At 33.1% G+C, this 20,273-nt stretch overlaps 1 protein-coding gene and 1 pseudogene across 1 annotated transcript; one reads left to right on the top strand and one right to left on the bottom strand.

The window, feature by feature from the left end:
* Positions 1-7,697: 7,697 nt before the first annotated feature.
* Positions 7,698-10,129, bottom strand: LOC122593917 (putative anthocyanidin reductase). Its single transcript, XM_043766377.1, has 4 exons — positions 9,703-10,129; positions 9,307-9,519; positions 8,053-8,447; positions 7,698-7,978 (listed from the first exon to the last, which is right to left on the bottom strand). Exons 1-4 carry the CDS (start codon positions 9,991-9,993, stop codon positions 7,843-7,845), a joined length of 1,035 nt encoding a protein of 344 aa, XP_043622312.1. The 5' UTR covers positions 9,994-10,129; the 3' UTR covers positions 7,698-7,842.
* Positions 10,130-14,040: 3,911 nt separating this feature from the next.
* Positions 14,041-15,443, top strand: LOC122594495 (annotated as a pseudogene).
* The last annotated feature ends 4,830 nt before the right edge of the window (positions 15,444-20,273 follow it).

The following is a 20,273-nucleotide window of genomic DNA, read 5'->3' as shown; positions in this document are numbered from 1 at the left end:
GTGACCGTTAACACTAGCCGTTTTTGATCCTTTTTGACCGTTAGGAGCTGTTTATTTCACCAAATTTTGTCATCAAACAACTAGTATATATATGTTTCTTTATTTTAGGTTGATTTTACACATTTCATCACTTACAAACACTTTATATCTTACAAAAACACTATGTATTCATAAATCACTTACTAAAACCACTATATCTCTACATATATATTATGACTGACTTTATTTTGAAAACCATTTTTCCTTTTTTGCAAGAACCATGAAAACTCTCAAATTATGTATTGGATCACATGTGAAATTATTTTAAAAAGTACGTTGCAAAAAAAAAAAAAATTTAAAACTTTCAAAATAGTCTTTTGTGAACTTGTAAATGAATATGTTCACGTTTTCGTTCACATGTTAACAAACTGATATATATATAAGGTTTTGAAAAAACTTTCTTCTACAACATATATTTTTATAACGTTTCACATGTAAATTAACAAAAAAAAACATGTAATTCAATACGTAATTTAAGAGTTCTTAAGGTTCTTACGAAAAAATGGGTTCTCAAAATAAGGGACCCCTGATATATATATACACACTATATACACTATATATAATATATACATCAAATCTCTCACAAACTAGAGCATAATTCCGCTTCACAAACGCAATCTTCCAGTATTGGTTCCACAAGTGAGCCAACAGTGGTGGCTATAATGACGGATTATAAAAGAACGGCTTCCGTGTTTGAACACTTTCAATTGGTTAAGTTGTCGAATGGTGATGTTAAGGCTCAGTGTAATTATTGTCACCATCTTCTTATGAAAAATGCAAACTCGACTTTGGAGAAACATGTTAAAAATCATTGTACGGTAAGAAAAGCACAAGAAGCGGGTACCTCTTCACAAGGTCAACACACATTGGCAAATGATGGCACTATTTTTCATTATTCGACGGAGTCAGTTCGTGAGCAACCTTCCAACCTTGTCATTAAAAAAGCTTGGTCATTCAATCAGGATGATCCGGAGGTCACTTCCACATTTCAAAACGTACTCCAACCAACGTACACTACTCTAAGTCGCTCTACATTAAAACGTACATGTATGAAAATTTGGAAAATGGCTAAAAAATTACTTATAACGGAATTTGAAAATTTAAATGGTAGTTTAAATTTGACAACCGATGTTTGGAGTGCTCCTCATGGTTTGCCCGGTTCTTACATATGTGTTATTGCGCATTGGATAGATCATAGTACTTGACAAATGATGAAGCGCACGATTGCTTTTGAAAATTTTGAGAAACTTCATACGGGTGAAAATCTATACTATAAGTTAAGGGCCGGATGTGTTTGGATACTATTTAATTGAACAAAAGATTTATTCAATATCATTTGATAATGCAAGTAATAATACAAAAGCGGTTGACCACTTGAAACTAAAATATACTCCTATTTGTGATGGTAATTTTTTTTAGGGATAAGTACCCAGAAATGCAGTCAACTAATGCTCAAATTTATTGTGTGCACGCACTTTAGGTCAGCTTTATTGTATTCAGGAAACTTGTTCAATAGTCCTATAGCATGCAAAAGTGACCGGGTCAAAAGTTAGTCAGTCACCACTTTCACGTTGACTGCTTACGTGACATGCACACAATAACTTTTTGGGATTAGTTTATGCATACAATAACTTTTTGGGATTAGTTTATGCACACAATTAAAAAAAACAGATTATTTTTTTTCAAACTCGTCGGAAACTGCAATTACTCACCGAAAAACTTAAAAATCCGATTAAACCTTCGTTTCTTCGAATTAGACCACGAAATTGGCACCAAAATACTCAAAAATCAGCCACGAACAAACCCTCGACAAAAGTTAAACCAATTGAGACTCGCCGGATAATTCATCAACTCGCCCAAAAATTTAAAATCACCATAACTTTGTTGTTTTTTCGAGTTCCGGATAACAATTTTGAGCAGTTTGGTGTTGGTTTCAAGTCGAAACTCGAATAAACAACAAAGTTATGGTGATTTTAATTTTTCCGGTGAGTTGGTAAATTTTCCGGCAAGTCTCAATCGGTTTAACTTTTGTTGAGGGTTTGTTCGCGGCTGATTTTTGAGTATTTTGGTGCGAATTTCGTGGTCTAATTTGAAGAAACGAAGGTTTAATCGGATTTTTAAATTTTCCGGCGAGTTTGAAAAAAATAATCTTTTTTTTAATTGTATGCATAAACTAATCCCAAAAAGTTTATGTGTGCATGTCACGTAAGCAGTCAATGGGTCAACGTGAAAGTAACCGGTCCCACATAGTCATAATCCCGTTTTATGTTCACAATAACCAAAACTTCAAGTTTCGTGAACACAATAAAGCTGACCTAGAGTTCGTGTACACAATAACTTTTGAACATTAGTTGACTGCATTTCTGGGCACTTATCCCTTTTTTTTATCATGGTCGATGTGTTGCACATATTCTTAACTTGGTTGTGAAAAGCGGTTTGGGTGAAAAGGTGATTGAAATTGTTAAACATGACTTTGTAAAGATGTTAAAGGAAGTGTTTTTTGGGGGTAAGACTAGACATAAAAAGTATATCAAATTGTGTAAAGATACCAATTCGATATATTTGACACCTCATTGGGATTGTCGTATTAGAGGGAATTCCACTTTTACAATGTTTGAATGTGATTTACGTCAAAAAACTACTTTAAAACAATTTCATGATGATCTAGTTGACAACCGTTTGACAACTTCTAAGTTTGACCATTGGGAAATTATTCAAACTTTAGTAGATTTACTTCAAGTGTTTAAAAATGTCACGGTTTTGGTTTCGGGAGTTTATTACTCTACTAGTCATTTGGTGCTTCATCAAATTTATGAAATTGGTGAAAGCCATGAGAGATAAAATGAAAAAATTTTTTTTTATGGAAATGCCCCTAATTTTTGCTTGTGCCACCGCAATGAACCCCACTTTAAATGTTAGCGGCGTTGAGGCACTTATTGAAAAAATAAGTGATAGTTTGGAGTGTTATGAAAAGGATGTAAACTTTCCCATGATGGCAAAAAGTGAGTTTAATGCGAATTTAGAAAGATTGTATAAGGTTAATGAAGCTAGATATGACTCAAGTTCTTCTACTACTCCTAGTCATTTTGTTACTACCAAAAAAACCAAGGATTCAAACCTATATAATTATGTTGTCCATGCAACCACCAAATGTGAAACGTCAGAGAAATGAGGCTTCAAGTTCCAACAAGAACACCCTATGATGATTATCATAGGTATACTGGAACCAAGTTTTTGGTGAGCCTTGGAATTGATGCTTTCATGAATGTGGATGTATTGAATTGGTGGAGAGAAAGGGAAAGTCAATTTCCGATTCTATCTATCATGGCACATGATTTACTAAGAGCTCAAGCTTCCACGGTGGCTAGTATCCGCATTTTCAACTAGTGGAAGCGTTTTGTCCATAAGAAGAACAAAACTTACACCGGCATCATTGGAGATGTGTATTTGCTACAAAAACCACTTGGACGCCATGGGGCGTAAACAAAAGTATCAAGTCTTGAAGATACTTTGGACCTTTAAGAACATATTCACAATGAAGAAGTTGAGGAAGGTACATCCTTATCACTTTCCGATGAAGAGATTCAGCTTGATGACGCTCAAGCTCAATAACAAGTAACTCCGATTGAAGGAGAAGATTGAAGATGAAGATAAAGATGAAGATGAAGACTTTTATTTGATTGAAAAGTTTGTATTTGTTTCAAGACTTTGTATTTGTGTATGACCATTTGAAGACCAATCAAAACAAAAGAAGACAAATGAAGACAATTTGAAGACAATGAAGATTGAAGACTTTAAATTTGAAGACTATTTAATTTGTTTAAGAATTTGTATTTGTTTGAAGACTTGTTATTTGGTTTAAGACATTGTTATTTGGTTGAAGACATTGTATTTGATTGAATACTTTGAACTTTGTTGAAGATTAAGATGGTCTATAATAAAAGTATGCATTTTTGGCGAAAAAGAAAGAATTATAGTGAATTATTAGCGAGTTTTCAATTTTTTTAAGTGTTTTTGTGAAGTAACTTGGAGTTTTTTGTGTCAATTAAGTAGATCTTATCAATTTGGAAGGTATCTTACTATCCTGGGTCTCAGGCTTGATTCATTAGCAATAAGTGGCCCAAAATTGATTTACGTAGTAAAAAAAAGTCGCATTGACGGCCGTTAAATGAATTATTAGCGAGTTTTCAATTTTGTCAAGTGTTTTTTGTGAAGTAACTTGGAGTTTTTTGTGTCAATTAACTAGATCTTATCATTTTGGAAGGAATCTTGGATCTTAGGCTTGATTCATTAGCAATCAACTGACCCAAAATTGATTTACGTATTAAAAAAGTGGCCTTAACGGTCGTTAAATGAATTATTAGCGAGTTTCAAATTTTTCAAGTGTTTTTTGTGAAGTAAATTGGAGTTTTTTTGTGTCAATTAACTAGATCTTATCATTTTGGAAGGTATCTTGGGTCCTAGGCTTGAGCCATTAGCAATAAAGTGGCCCGAAATTGATTTATGCAGTAAAAAGGTGGCCTTAACGGCCGTTAAATGAAATATTAGCGAGTTTTCATTTTTTTAAAGTTTTTTTTGTCAAATAACTTGGAGTTTTTTGTATTAGTTCACTATATATTATCATTGTGAAGGTATTTTAGGTCTTAAGGCTCGGTGAATTAGTAATCAAGTGGCCCAAAATCGATTTACGATCAAAAAATGGGCCTAAACGGCCGTTAAATGAATTATTAGTGAGTTTTTAATTTTTTTCTAGTGTTTTTTGTGAAATAACTTGGGGTTTTTTTTGTTAATTCACTAGATATTATCACTATGAAGGTATTTTAGGTCTTAAGAATCGGTGTGTTATCAATGAAGTGACCCAAAATCGATTTACGATGAAAAAAAGACCTTTAACAGCTGTTAAATGAATTATTAGCGGGTTTTCAATTTTTTCAAGTGTTTTTTGTAAACTAACTTAGAGGTTTTTGTGTTAATTCACTAGATATTATCATTACGAAGGTATGTTAGGTCTTAAGGCTCGGTGTATTAGCAATCAAGTGGCCCAAAATCGATTTACGATGAAACATTGGTCTAAACAGCCGTTAAATGAATTATTAGCGAGTTTTCAATTTTTTTCTAGTGTGTTTTTGTGAAATAACATAGAGTTTTTTGTGTTAATTCACTAGATATTATCATTATAAAGGTATTTTAGGTCTTAAGGCTCGTTGTATTAGCAATCAAGTGGCCCAAAATCAATTTACGATGAAAAAATTAGTCTAAACGGCGGTTAAATGAATTATTAACGAGTTTTCACTTTTTTTCTAGTGTTTTTTGTGAAGTAACTTGGAGTTTTTTGTGTTAATTAACTAGATATTATCATTATGAAGGTACTTTATGTCTAAAGACTCGGTGTATTAGCAATCAAGTGACCCAAAATCGATTTACAATGGAAAAATTGGCCTAAACGGCGGTTATATGAATTAATAGGGAGTTTTCAATTTTTTCTAGTGTTTTTGTGAAACAAGTTGTAGTTTTTTGTGTTAAGTCACTAGATATTATCATTATGAAGGTATTTTAGGTCTTAAGGCTCGGTGTATTAGCAATTAAGTGGCCCAAAATCGATTTACGATCAAAAAAGGGCCTAAACAACCGTTAAATGGTTTATTAGTGAGTTTTTAATTCTTTTCTAGTGTTTTTTGTGAAATAACTTGGAGTTTTTTGTGTTAATTCACTAGATAAGTAAATATTATCATTATGAAGGTATTTTGGGTCTTAAAGATTGGTGTGTTAGCTATCAAGTGGCCCAAAATTGATTTACGGTGAAAAAAAGACCTTTAACGGCAGTTAAGTTCTGAAAAACAAAAAACAAAAATAATAATAATTAGGAACTGATTCCGGAATCGGTTTGGAACCGAACCGATCTGGAACCTATATTTTCGGTTCAATCGGTTCGGGTTTTCAAGGCCTAGAACCGGTTCCGGTTTAGGTCAAAACCGATTCCTTTTTGGTTAACCCGAATCGGTTTGGATTCCAGATCCGAACTGGTTCCACTGGTTCCAACCCAATGCCCACATCTAAGTGTAAGATATTATGTAATGTTTTAAGTTCATCATGCCCTCGTATTTTTAGGTAAAGTATTTTTTCCACCATACTAGCTTATAAACCCGGGTGATACCCGGGTATATTAAAGATATAAAGGTTATGACATACAAGAAGATAAACATAAAAAACAACACTACTTACATATTTATAAAAAGTGACAATAAAATTAAAGAACCATACGACTGTGAACATGCTATGATTGTTTTTTTTTATAAAAGTGACCAACAGTCGGACAAAAATGTATTTACGTAAAACAAAAACGTAAAAGTGTTGACCAGATTGATGGTAATTCTACATATTATTTCGTTTATTATATATGTCTAACTGTTTTTAATGAACTCATACAAATAAATAATAATAACGAAACATAGTTATGATTACAAAAATAAATTGGATATAAATTATAATTGTACCATATGTTTTTTGAAATCATACTTAAATTGTAAGAAATTGTAATGATCATTACCATTTCAGTGTGTAAAAATCACCCACGAAAAAAATGATTTATACATTTATAAGCGTGTATAAATCTAATATTGTACACACTTATTAGTATGTAAACATTTTTATTCTCACTTTTAATTATGAAACTTATAACTTTTTTCGCACTTTTTAATGTAGACTATTTGTACACATTTCTAAGTGCGAAAAACTTAACAAAACTTTACGCATTTTTAGTGAGTATGTAGAAAAGTTGCGTAAAAATGACAAATTTGTTGTAGTGTAAGTTAAAAAGAAATTAATAATATAATTAGTGAAACGCATTTGATAAGACATGACATATAAAAAAATTGTTATTTTATATTAGACTTGGTTAGGATTTAGAAAACTTCATAATAAAAAGATTAAAAATAAAAAGTTAAAAGATGATGTCATAAAACAATTAAATTAAAAGAAATAATTATTTAAAAAAATTCTAAAGATGCCATGTAAGATTTTTTTAAAAATAATTATATCATCAAAATTTTATTTTATTTATATTATAGATAGATTGTTTATATCTGGATCACACTTCTGAACATCGAATTTAGCTAATTCTTTCAACGGAAAAACCACCCAAATTATTGGAGAAAAAACCTCGTGGTAGGAATCGAACTCGCGATATACTCTTCTGGGGTTCCTTACCAAACCTACTCAGTCAATAGGTTAAAGCCGTCGGACTTCCTTACCCAACCTAACCCACTAATTCCCAAACAGAATTCCAGATCTTAATTTAGTTCCATACTTCCATGTCCATTAAAGTTCTGATTCCAAAATACCTATATAACCCGACTTACGTAAACCATCTATCAATTGGCCGACGAATTCTTACGTGGCTAAAAGAAATATAAGGTTTGCTTTCACAATTTCATCTATATTTAGACTCATAGAATAGCTTATAAAGTAATTTTTCAATTCAGATCCACTTTGTATCCTTATTAACACATATCTATATCCATACCTAAATTCGCAATTAAGCTTGACGTAACTATCTGAAGCTTGTGTATGTATATCTACTATGCGTTTTATGTGGAGCAGGGTTGGATTCAATCGGGAGCGGTGTACGCAGCTGTCCCCTTTCTAATTTTGATACAATGTGAAAATAAAACATTTTATAAGTATATATGTAATTTTGTCTTAAGGAAAATATAAATAAATATTGTGAATACATACAAGGATAAATTTTGTGGCTTTGTGCGCATGGTTTTATCACTTTGAACATTCAAGAGACGACTAGTACTGCTACCCATGGTTTGATCTCTTGGCAAATTCAATGCTATCATCCAGGATATTCTTTGTACTATATTTGTAAGCAAAACCTTTATCTTCAAGCTTTGTAGATCCGAATTTGATATCTCTCCCAAATTCTCTCAAATACCTGGACATGAGAAATTAATGACAACATATATATTCCATATACATTTTGTTAGGGTTTTGATATCAAAATCTTACTCTTGGTTAAAATGACAATATTGGGGGTAGGTTTCTTGATAATACTTTGCGATTTCTGAACTTGATATGTACGCCCTGGCACATAAGAATCTTCCTTGAACCGATGGTGTCTCTGCGCAAAAGATGTGAGCGCGCCAAACGTCATCAATATGAACAATCGGGATTTTGCCTAGCAATTCCTCCATGTGCCTGAGTGCATTATTGTACGATGCGGCATTGTTGAGAACTTGTGATAGGAGTGTCAACACACTTCCTGCAAGATGTGGCAAATAACTTGCACCGCCTACCAACCCACAAGTTAACGTCACTATCTCCAACTCATGATCATTTGCTTTGACGTCTTCTCCGATTTTCAAGAGTTCTTGCTCCGATTTTGTTTTGGCGTCTTTGTAGTCCTAATTAATGAATTAATCAACCATATATCACAATAAGAGCTACAATAAGCGAGATAATCAACTATGAATGTTAATTCTTAAAATTTGGACAAATGGCTAAAAAAAATGCACACCTAGTAGTATTTTGGCAAATTTGATTCGACCTTCACATTGTTATGTGGGGAGAACTTTCTTAATTTGATCTCAAAATATAATGTCCTATATCTCCAAATTGTTAAATTAGGCACTTTATTAATACGAAGGGTTTACATTTATCTCCTAACATTTTACTAACTTAGAAGCTTTTGTTTTGTTTTTGAACGGCTAAGAGCACCTCAAATATAAATTAATTAACTTCTTATATATAAAAGGTTCATAATCTTTTCACATTATAGTGTCAACAAAACAATATACATTACAAAGATATAAACTAATTTTCACTATGCATGATTATAATTTCAAAGCGTTTATCAAGTGTTTTAAGGCAAATTAAATAAATTATCTGAACTATATCTGATTCCAGATAAACAAGGAGACTAAGTTTTAATGAAGTTTGGACATCTCTCTCAGATTCTAGACTCTTTCAAGCCACATAAAGTAATTCATCATTATAGTTCAAAAAATTGTGAACCACAAGATTAATGCCTAAACTTGATGAATTTGTGTACGTTTATAAATGCATAATCATATTAAATTTTATTATGTTTTGGGTGAGAATCCGGCCTCTCAAAACCGGCCCCGTATGGTAAAGACCTCATATATTTTTGCACTTACGAAAATCACAACTTCACCTATCAAGTTGATTTTTTACAAAAATTTGTTATTGTAGGTATACAAGTTAAGATAATTAGAATAGTAAGAAGTTAATTTTTGGTAGGACCTTAAGAAAATCATTTGAGTAAGGGACATTGAGTTGAAGGGGTGTCCAACAACTCTCATCCATGGTGATCTTATAACCATTCCCATCCTCATTTAGAGGTGAAGCTGCAAAAACAGAACCAGTATAGATTAGCCGCTTCACTGTCCCTGAGCGTATGCAAGCGTTTGCAATCGTCTTCACTGAGTTAACTGTTGCGTCAACGAGATTGTTGTACTGCACGCACGATAAGATCACAATCGTTTAACGATTTAATAATCAGGAAAACGAGTTCTAATTAATTATTCTTTTTAAACAATCTTGATAAATTAATTAATTACACTGACTGGTTGTTATCAATCAATAAATCTAATAAAAAAAAAAAAGATTAAGGAATTAAACGCTTCAATTCGAACGTACTTTATAACCAGTAGTGTGTTGCAAAGGGGTTGCAACATGGAAAACAAAGACACACCCTTGTATTGCTGGTTCAAACTCCTCTGGTTTGTAAATATTAGCTTCAAACAAAAAAAGCCTTTCTTTTGCATTTGGGAAACTTTTCAAAAGTCCCACTTTAAATTCATCACCTAGAGTTCTAAGAGTAGCATGAACAATGTAACCCTTTTGTAAAAGTGAGTGAACCAGAGATGACCCAATGTATCCAGCACCTCCTGTCACACAAACCTTACAACTTTCTTTACTACTCTCCATTTTTTTGATTAGAAAAGAATAAGACTTTGTCTCACTTTTCTTCTTCTTCTTCTTCTTCCCCCTTAATGATCACCACATTCCGTCCAATAAATGAGTTGATAATAATAACTAAAATCAAAGAGTAACTTGTGGCTGTGCTATGTCTCTCAATTGTCATGTTGATTAAGATGTACGAATGACCCTCACTGGTTGAATAAATAAGGTACCCAGTAACTTCAATAATAATAAAAAGGTTATGGGTTTCACTTTTTTTTATTTTTCCCCAACAGTTAGTCGGTATTCGACATCAGGGAACACCTCACCATATAATGGTGAAGTCCTGTATGTACTTTAGACTACGAAATGTACACCATAAGCCGTTAAATGTGATTCAGGGAAAAGATTCACAGACTTGTCAGTCATGAGAGTCGAACCATGTGTACTCGTGTGTAAATTAGAGATGATCGGGTGGGCTATTGGCCGTCAGTAACCCGAATTTGACATAAAAAAAATAATTGTTAATTAAGACGTGTAATACTTAAATTCAAGAAAAACGTTTAAGTTCGTATATCTATGTGGACCACAGAACTTAAGAACTATATATATTGATGAATGCTATTGCTAATTAGAGTAATATACAGTAAGGTAAATATATTGCAAATTTTTGATGCAGCTAATTAGCCCGTTAAACAGCAAAACTTAAAAGGAGTGGTAGGAACTTATTCTATTTCTAATATTTCAATTTAAATCTTTGTATACTTGTATAGGTTTATCAGTTTTACATAGTCAGCCTATTGCTCGTATAACCTTCTTTTTCTTTTTTTTTTTCTGGATGGATTATAGAACTTTTTTTTTTTTAATGGATTATATTGTTAGTTTGTTACCACTCTTTTTTGAATGGTATAACTTAGAGATGCAGATGTACCATTAACTGATAGAGTATATACATTTACTCTTTGTGGTTTCGAGATTTTTATTAGTAATTATTGAGTTGGGACCATTTCGATCTGTTTACATCAAATAATTATATGTTACGAGGTACGTAGTCGTAGTTTGCCTGCCACTAATTACCTGGTCTTGTCCTAGGCTCCGAGGTACGCCTTGCACCACTGATTTGTAGTTTGGATTTGGAACCTCACATCCTCTCAATTATTTTATTTTATTTATTTTATTATTATTATTATTTTATTTTATTTTTTTAATACCATCCAGGCATCCAATAATCTTCTTTTTGGACTATTTTCTTTTTCTAGTGTCTTTTTGCCACCTGTCTTTAGATTTTGTTTGTAGGTTAAGATGGTTAGATGGGGGACGATCATCGATCTGATGAGTTTCGTTTTCCACGTTTTAATTTTAGTTTTTTGGGCTTTATTAATAGAGTAAATTACACTTTTCGTCCCTGAAGTTGACACGTTTTTCACTTTCAATCCTTAAACTTTAAAAAAATATAATTTTGACCCTAAAGTTGGTCAATTTTTTTAATAATCGTCCATTGGCTTTACGGCGTTAAAAAAGGGCCGTTAACGTATGCACGTGCTAGACACGTGAGGACACTAATGTCATTTCACCATACACTGAGGGACGAAAAGTGAAAAAATAGCTACCTGAGGGACGAAAAGTGAAAAAATAGTTACTTGAGGGACGAAAAATGAAAATCATACATATAAATTTATTCTTCCATTCTTTCTTTTCCGATCATCTTTTCCGATGGAATTTTCCGACTAGACATTTATTTCCGCTTACCCCTACGCCTCTCCTATCACCACCACCTAATAACCACCAACAATAGTCGCCGCTACCGACCACCGCCGTCTGTAACCAATACCAGCCACCGCCGTCTATAACCATCACGAGCCACTGCAACCCACCGCCACCTCCGGCCACCGCCGCCTATAATTACCACCAGCCACCGCCACTACAATCAACACCAGCCACCACCGCCTACAATCACCACCAGTCACCGCTTCCTACAATTACCACCAACCACCGCCATCTACAGTCACCTCCAACCACCGCCGTCTACAGTCACCACCAACCAACCGTCGCCGAATCACCACCAAGCAACCGCCGCCACCTAGAATCACCACCATCCACCGTCCCCCTTTCAATTAAAATCAAAATTTAGAAAAGAAAAAAAAAGATGACTGACATGTTTGAACTATAATATATTTAATTGGTTGTGTTTTGAATGTCATGAATTTGAGTAAATGATTTTGTCTATGGTTTAGATTTGAATTCAAATGAATTCTCACATGATCAAATTACATACTTCAAATCCAATCTAGTTTAATTTTAATTCAAACGATTCTCATGGTACATATATGCTGCCATATTCTCATTCATACTAAAATCAGTTCATTTTTAAAAATATTTCAACAATGATACATGACTTTTGAGTAAAATAGATGATGATATATTATTAACACAATTAATTTCAAATTTCATTTAGTTAATCTCAAATTAACTAACTATAGTTTAAGTTAATTGATAAGTTATTATCAGTTACGCGTATATTTACATCAATTATCAACATTACTCAACGCCGCCCCCACCACTAACAATCGCTCCCATCAGCACACCATCGCCGTCACGACTACATTGTGCGGATACCATGTTATATTTTCTAATAGCTAAGCCAAATTGACAATACATTCAATTCTTTGTTTAGAAAGGGTAAAGAATAAGATGTCTATACTCCATCCCAACTATGAACCCATTTTAATCCAAAACAGGAAAGCTAAATCTTATTCTATTTCATTTTCTATTTCAATTGAAGCTTTGATTGGGAAATATATCTCTATAAAGCAACTCATCATCATGTAGTCCCCACCCAATACACACTTTTATTATCAACAATATTATTGTTGCTTTCTAGTTAATTGATTTTTAAGACGTTCAAATATGTAAATAGCCCACCTACTCCAAACACTTACTATCAAACAATATTATTATTATTGGGTTTTAGTAAGTTGATTATAATATGGGTTTGCTAAATGAAGCTATAAAGCTTTTATTAATATGTATCAAATAGTTATATTAAATTTAAAGGGTAGATTATGAAAAAGTATAATTTTTTATATAAGTAATCGAAATCCGACCTAAAAAATTTATTTAGCATTTTCGGTATTATATTAACATATTCAAATATCCATAACATTGTACCACCACGCTAGCTAGAGTTATAGCTCTAACCATAATAATGATCACTAATATTAACATTAAGTTTTGAATTTAAGTATATGTGTTTTTATTATTGATTATGTCTAGATATATCATTTACCACTTTAACCATGTCAAATAGTGATCTCATTGCCGATTAACAATTGGACATAAGCCGTGTAGTTTTTAGTGGATACTACTCCTAACATGGTTTGATCTCTTCGCGATTTCAAGAGAATTGTCCCAGATCATCCTAATTAGCACTTTATAGTATTTCTAAGCAAAACCGGCCTAGCTATTATGTAACAAAATTTTCAAAGATGATCTTAGATTTAGAAATATATATTTATTACGGTTTTGATCATATAGCACTCTTGCGCACCAAAGAAACCTAAAGGGCCAGATCGTAGATATACAATATGACCCTCAACCTGCTTCAACTCGATCGTCTACTTGCTCTTTAGAAATTAACATTGATCGACTTCACCAATGCAAGTCGACGGCCGGGTTGGTTATAATTTAACTCATCAACTCTAGCTACTAACAATCTTTTTCAAATGTAAAGTACATGTATCCTTTCTTCTTCGAGAGAGGATTCCATCAAGTTTCCTAAAATAGTCATGTTAGAGAAATCTTGAACTTTATATTAAAATCAAGGATTGAGATTAAAAAATGATCTTTGAATCTCAAACATTGATTTTAATAAAAGGATCAAGATGTTTCTAATTTGACCCCTTAAGTTAGAAACAACTTGAGGGATCTCCTCCTTCTTCTTACGCAAAGCACAAAAAATAATCCTCAATCAAAAGCTAGTGGCTATATATATATATATATATATATATCAAACATATAAACTTCATTTGTATCTAAACTTTTATACAAGCTATATATCTCTTTCTATATGATTCAATGGAAAGAACACCCCATATTGCCATTGTACCAAGTCCAGGTATGAGACATTTGATCCCTTTAGTTGAATTTTCTAAAAAACTAAAGATTCACCACAATATTTCAGCCACTTTCATCATCCCAAACAATGGACCTTTATCCATATCTCAAAAGGTTTTTCTTGATTCACTTCCTAATGGCTTAAATTATCTCATTCTTCCTCCAGTCAATTTTGATGACTTACCACAAGATAGCAAAAAGGAAACCCGAATATGTCTCATGGTCACAAGGTCACTTGATTCGCTCCGTGAAGTATTCAAGACTTTAGTTAAGGAAAAAAACATGGTGGCTTTGTTTACTGATCTTCTTGGCACAGATGCATTTGATGTGGCCATTGAATATGGTGTTTCACCATATATATTCTTTCCGTCAATTGCTATGGTTTTGTCTTTGTTTATTCATTTGCCTAAACTTGATCAAATGGTTTCATGTGAGTATAGGGACTTGCTTGAACCGATTACGATTCCTGGTTGCATACCTGTTCATGGACAAGACCTATTTGACTCGCTTCAAGATAGAGAGAATGATGCATACAAATGAGTGCTTCATAATGCAAAGAGGTATAGTATGGCAAAAGGTATAGCTATAAATAGCTTCATGGAGATTGAAAGTGGAGCTTTGAAAGCTTTGCTGGAGGATGAACCAGGGAAACCAAAGGTTTATCCCGTTGGACCTTTGATACAGACTGGTTCAGGTTGCGATGTGGATGGTCAGTTGGAGTGTTTAAGATGGTTGGATGGTCAGCCATGTGGTTCGGTGTTGTACATATCTTTTGGGAGCGGTGGAACCCTTTCATCTAATCAACTTAATGAGTTGGCCATGGGGTTGGAATTAAGTGAACAAAGGTTCATATGGGTGGTTAGAAGTCCAAGTGATCAACCGAATGCCAGATACTTTGATTCTCATGGTCTTAAGGACCCCCCTGGGTTTTTACCAGAAGGGTTTTTGGAAAGAACCAAAGGTACTGGGTTTGTGGTACCTTCTTGGGCCCACAAGCCCAAATTTTAAGTCATAGTTCAACAGGCGGATTTTTGACTCATTGTGGTTGGAACTCGATTCTTGAGACTGTAGTACATGGTGTGCTAGTGATTGCTTGGCCACTTTATGAGGAGCAAAAGATGAATGTGGTATCTCTAACTGAAGACATAAAAGCGGCGTTGAGAGCCAAAGCTGATGAGAATGGTATCATTGGTCATGTTGAGATTGCTAGGGTTGTGAAGAGTTTATTGGAAGGAGAAGAAGGGAAAGAAATTCAAAGTAGAATTCGGGATCTCAAAGATGCAGCTACTAATACTCTTAGTAAAGATGGATGCTCAACAAAAACATTAGAGCAATTGGCTTATAAATTGGAAAACAAGATCTAAATCTTTATGTGATCATACATGCATTTAAATAAGTTGAAAAACAAGATTAAGTCTTTAGTGGATCGGGCATAATAGAATTGTTAATATATCCTTGCTTTGTGCAATAAAGTACTTTTTATATGTTTGAATTATCAAATTAGTAGCTCAATTTGATTCATGCCAACAAGTCTACATGAAGATATTGTTGGAAATTTTATGTAATAACATAGAATATCCAAGTTAATAGATATGTTAAAAGGAGTTGAAAGAATAATTAACTAATGTGAATTTGTCCCACATTGGTAGAAGAATAAACATTAAGTATGTTTATAAGGAAGAGTGTTGGAGGAATTATAATTCCTTATAAGGGGCTACACCCCAAGTGAGCTAGGAGGGTGCGAAGCACCCGACGCGCCCGCGCCCGAGACCGGGGGCGTGGGCGATGAGGCGTAATGTGGCGTTTTAGTGGCGCACTTTGCACTTAGCTGGCTAAGTGTGATGGCTCAAGTGTTAGTGGTTGTGGCTTAAGTGGGATCCTTTGTTCCTGGTTTAACACCTGGAACAACACTTGCATTAGTTCAGCAAGTGACATCTGTTTTAATGTGTTGTTAACCTTCTAATGTTAATAGGTGTTTCCCACTTAACAAAATCTGATTTATATATGTTTTGTAACTGATCAGAATGATAATAACAAGAATTCTAACACTTTCTCCATCCTGGATCATCTACAAAACTCTTTCTCTTTTACTCCACTTCAAGAAGTTCTTGAAGGTAAATTCTGGGTTGTGGTTGACTCCGGCAGTACTAACTGCTTTGGCTGTTGTACCCGAAATCAGTTTTAAGGGACCTTGGTTTAACCATATCCTCAGCCCATTTTTGCCTTTCTTTCTGTTTCTGTTTTGTTCTTTATTTTGCTTTCTTGTAATGTTTTGTACTACTTTCTTTACTTGTAATTTTATTGTTGTAATTCGAATGAATCTTCAATAAAATTGTTGTTTTTTAAGAATGGTGTTCTAACAGATATGTTGTTTTGGGAAAAGTTTTGATCAAAAAAAATAAATTAAGGGTAGATGATTAAAATAAAATTAAAGAAACAACAATAATAATTGAAGGAATTGTATTTGGGATTTAGCCCAACTTGACATTTAATGCCCCTTATTGGTCACAGGTTCAAAACCTTTGAAAGACATATTGGAAAGTCTTTACCAATGAGGTGAAGCATGGGAGTTTCTCTAGTATTAGCTAGTTTCCTCCAGAACAGGTAGTGAGACTTTCACCGCCAGTCATGCCCTCGGATTGACTGTGCTGGTGACCTGGTCAATCTCTATCGGACGATGAAGAGACATGCTGCTGAGTCCAATCACCACTGTCATTCAAAAAATAATAATAAAAAATTTTTTTTGAAGGAATTGTTGATCACATATTATCAAAGCTAGGAAAGTGATAAATCTACAACAATTATTATCCATATACAACAAATGTACATGTTTTACTGCACAGTTTATAACTGCGTAAAACATAAATTGTTGTGGATTGTTAATAATTGTTGTAGATATATCATTCCCAACTCTGTATTGATATCGTAAGATTATAAGAATCAGGTTATTGTAAGATGGTAAAAATGTGACACATTTAAATTTTAATGACTTAAATAGGAAATAAATTATAGAACGACTTTAAAAACATTTTTTTCGAAAATTCAGCACATTAATCGGTTCAAATAAATTTTATAGGCTCACACGTTCGATCCGAACATTAATCTTAATCGATCTATATATATAACTAGCTAGCTAGATGGATTTTAACCAATAACCACCATGCATATGAATGGCATGAGTTACGTAATTAACATCATTATAGGTTGAAGCGAAAGCTTTCATATGAATGGGTTACCTAACTCATTTTATTGGCATCCCGGCCGGTACGTAACTCTATATATAGGAGTAATAATTATGAAATGAATATTGTAATAATGTATGTATGTAACTAAAGACTGCACGTACGCGCTTAATTACGTTGCTTCAATATATAAGCAGCTAGCTGATGATATATGTAGGCCGGCCAATCATTTAGAGAGTCTTCAATCTAGAACAAATTAATTAGTACGTGGGAGCTAGCTAGTTCTTGCTTGCTAGACTCTATACCTAGCAAGTGCCCCATGAACCTGTTTATTATATATGGATCTTCTACGACATCGATCCAAGTAATTAATTAATCTTCGTGATGCCACTGTTATGATCAATGTCGTCTATGGAGCTAATTAATTAATTAGTATGTCTATATATTTAATTTGGTTATTCATTATCATTTATATTTGGTACGTACGTAGACAATGCATAGATAATTAATTAAGCACTAGCTAGTCTGTATATACTCGTACTAGAATGGTGTCCGCGCGTTGCAGCGGCGACGGTCTATAACGCTTTAGACACCGTAAATGGTTTATAGCGTTCAGTTTACTTTCATGAGATACGTCAATACAGGATGTAACCGTATACATCATTTCAAAAATAAGTCGCGGATTAAGTGCAAATAATTAATGAAGTGTAAACACTAACCATAAAAAATACCACTTACAATTGTAAGGGAGGAGACCAAGGCAATTAAAAAAATAAATAGTCCAATATTAAAATTTAATACGAATATACAAAGGATATAATTGGTTCTTAATTTCGTGAGTTATAAAAAGGTATTTATTGTTTAAATATTTTGTAATATAATCTATGACAATTAAGATGTTTTTTCTTATTCGTAGCAATACTTTCAACAATAATTTTAGAGTTAATGGGGATTTTATAACAATAGAGGTTTTAGGTAATTGTGGGTTTTTCTATTAAGGGTAATTTCGGAATTTCAGGGATGAGGCGTGTGGAGTTAGTTTAAATGTATTAGGGTATTTTAGGTAATTCAAAGGTATAGAGTTGAATTGGGGAGGGGGTAGTTTGTTTATATAGGTAGTATAGATATATGTTCATTGTATTTCGCTCGATCTTAATTAATCATATACTAAGGTGAGGCAACTAGCACAGATGACGATAATTTACTAGAGTGTGTTGTCAAGTATGATCATTATCAGGATGTCGTGCAAGATCCAAAATAAGCAGTTCATCACATATGCAAGGTAGCTAGGTATACGATATATAGCAACAACTCGTGCGCCCAAATGTTCTTGTTGATTCTCCAAGTTGTTGGCTTACACATTTATCAGTTTAATTATTTAGTATGTTATATATATATATATATATATATATATACTGTAGTTGCTAATTAAATAATTAATGCATTTAATCAATTTTGTTTTTTACTAGGTATCTTTTAAATCCATTATATGAGTCTAGGATGTGAGTTTTTCCTAAAGTCTCAGCTTCGAATCTTGAGTTTCTCAAGGTATTTTTCATGAGTAAGGGATTGAAAATCTAACAAATTATTGGTTAAAATTACCTACAGCACGTCTGAATTGAAACTAACTTTCCTACCAAAGTGAAAGCAAAGAAAAGACACTCATGTAACATGTGATGACATAGTCGATCGATCGGGTTATTATAAGGGTTTTACAGTAAAACTGACATGTTTTAAGGTAAAATTGATCTTTTGTCCAGCAAAAAGTATTATATATTAATTTTTTGTGAAAAGTAAATATTGTGTTTATAATCTTTATATACATTATCATTTGAATTGGAAAAACTTATAATGTTAAAATTATATACTAATTATGTCTATGTATAATGTTGTGTTTTTTTTCAACCGGTTCGACCGTCAATTTAAGAAACAAGTTCATTCAAAAGACTAGTTCTTAAAATATTGTTCAGCTATAAATGATAGAGAAACTTACGTTTGCATCGGTATTAGGGGATGACTAAAAAACTTGTATCCGATGGGAAATTCGATATCCGAACCCGATTTGATTGGGAAGTCCCCAAGTTGACTGGAGATGGGGACGTGTATGAAGATGTAATTCTATTCCCCGGTAGGAATGGTGACAAGGATGGGAAACCATAAATCTCCGATCCCCATACTCGAACCCAAAAAAACTATATACGTTCATTAGTTACTTTAAACTTTTTCATATTTTTATAATCACTTTAAGTTTATATCTTTTCGTTTAATATTTTTCATGTATTACACTTTATTTACAATTACTTAACATGCATAGATATTAGTTTATATATAGAAAGAAAAGGTCGGACTACACGTTTTTTTAGCTATCTTCTACTTCAATGAATTTATGTTTAGTCCAAAAAGATATACCCGATTACCGAACAGGGATCCCCGATACCCGATGGGGACGGGTATGGGGATGTAACTTAAATCCCCTACGGGCCTGGACCGGGATGGAGATTATAAATGAGAACCGAGTATGGGGATGAGGATCGAGATCCCGACAATACCCGCCCCATTACAATAATTAGTATTATTGTAGTTAAAAAAGGCTAGCAATCAATTTGAAAGAAAGAATCGTATCGTTAAATAGGTCGGCAATCATCAATTTGAAAGAAAGGATCCTTACCATGTTTACAAAGTTCTAATTAAAACATTTTAAAATTTTAGACGGTGGTATTATAGTATAGATATTTTAACTATAAGGTAATAATTTAGATATCATCACACATTAACACGTACATACTACTATTATTTTTCTCTCTATGGAACATACAAAACATCTAACAATCAATAATCTAGAAAAAGAAAACATATATATAAACCAGAAAATTAAGCTGATCAAAACAAATAATTGCTCATCTCATGAGTTTATGTATCAAAGAATAAGACGATAAAGAATTAAGCAAATTACACGGTTATTCATCCCTATGCATGCAGCATAAAAAATATGAAACGAAAAAAATAAGATAA

The sequence above is a fragment of the Erigeron canadensis genome, chromosome 3 (genome assembly GCF_010389155.1).
Source record: "Erigeron canadensis isolate Cc75 chromosome 3, C_canadensis_v1, whole genome shotgun sequence".
In the NCBI taxonomy this organism is placed as follows: domain Eukaryota; kingdom Viridiplantae; phylum Streptophyta; class Magnoliopsida; order Asterales; family Asteraceae; genus Erigeron; species Erigeron canadensis.
This window is presented reverse-complemented; position numbering and strand designations above follow the sequence as displayed.

What these genes read in the sequence shown, in the direction of transcription:
- LOC122593917 (XM_043766377.1), bottom strand. Translation starts at nt 9,993, where the DNA reads ATGGAGAGTAGTAAAGAAAGTTGTAAGGTTTGTGTGACAGGAGGTGCT. An exon ending in AACACACTACTGGTTATAAA is followed by an intron (nt 9,520 to 9,702) that starts GTACGTTCGAAT and finishes TCGTGCGTGCAG; the next exon opens with TACAACAATCTCGTTGACGC. An exon ending in ACTCAAATGATTTTCTTAAG is followed by an intron (nt 8,448 to 9,306) that starts GTCCTACCAAAA and finishes TTCATTAATTAG; the next exon opens with GACTACAAAGACGCCAAAAC.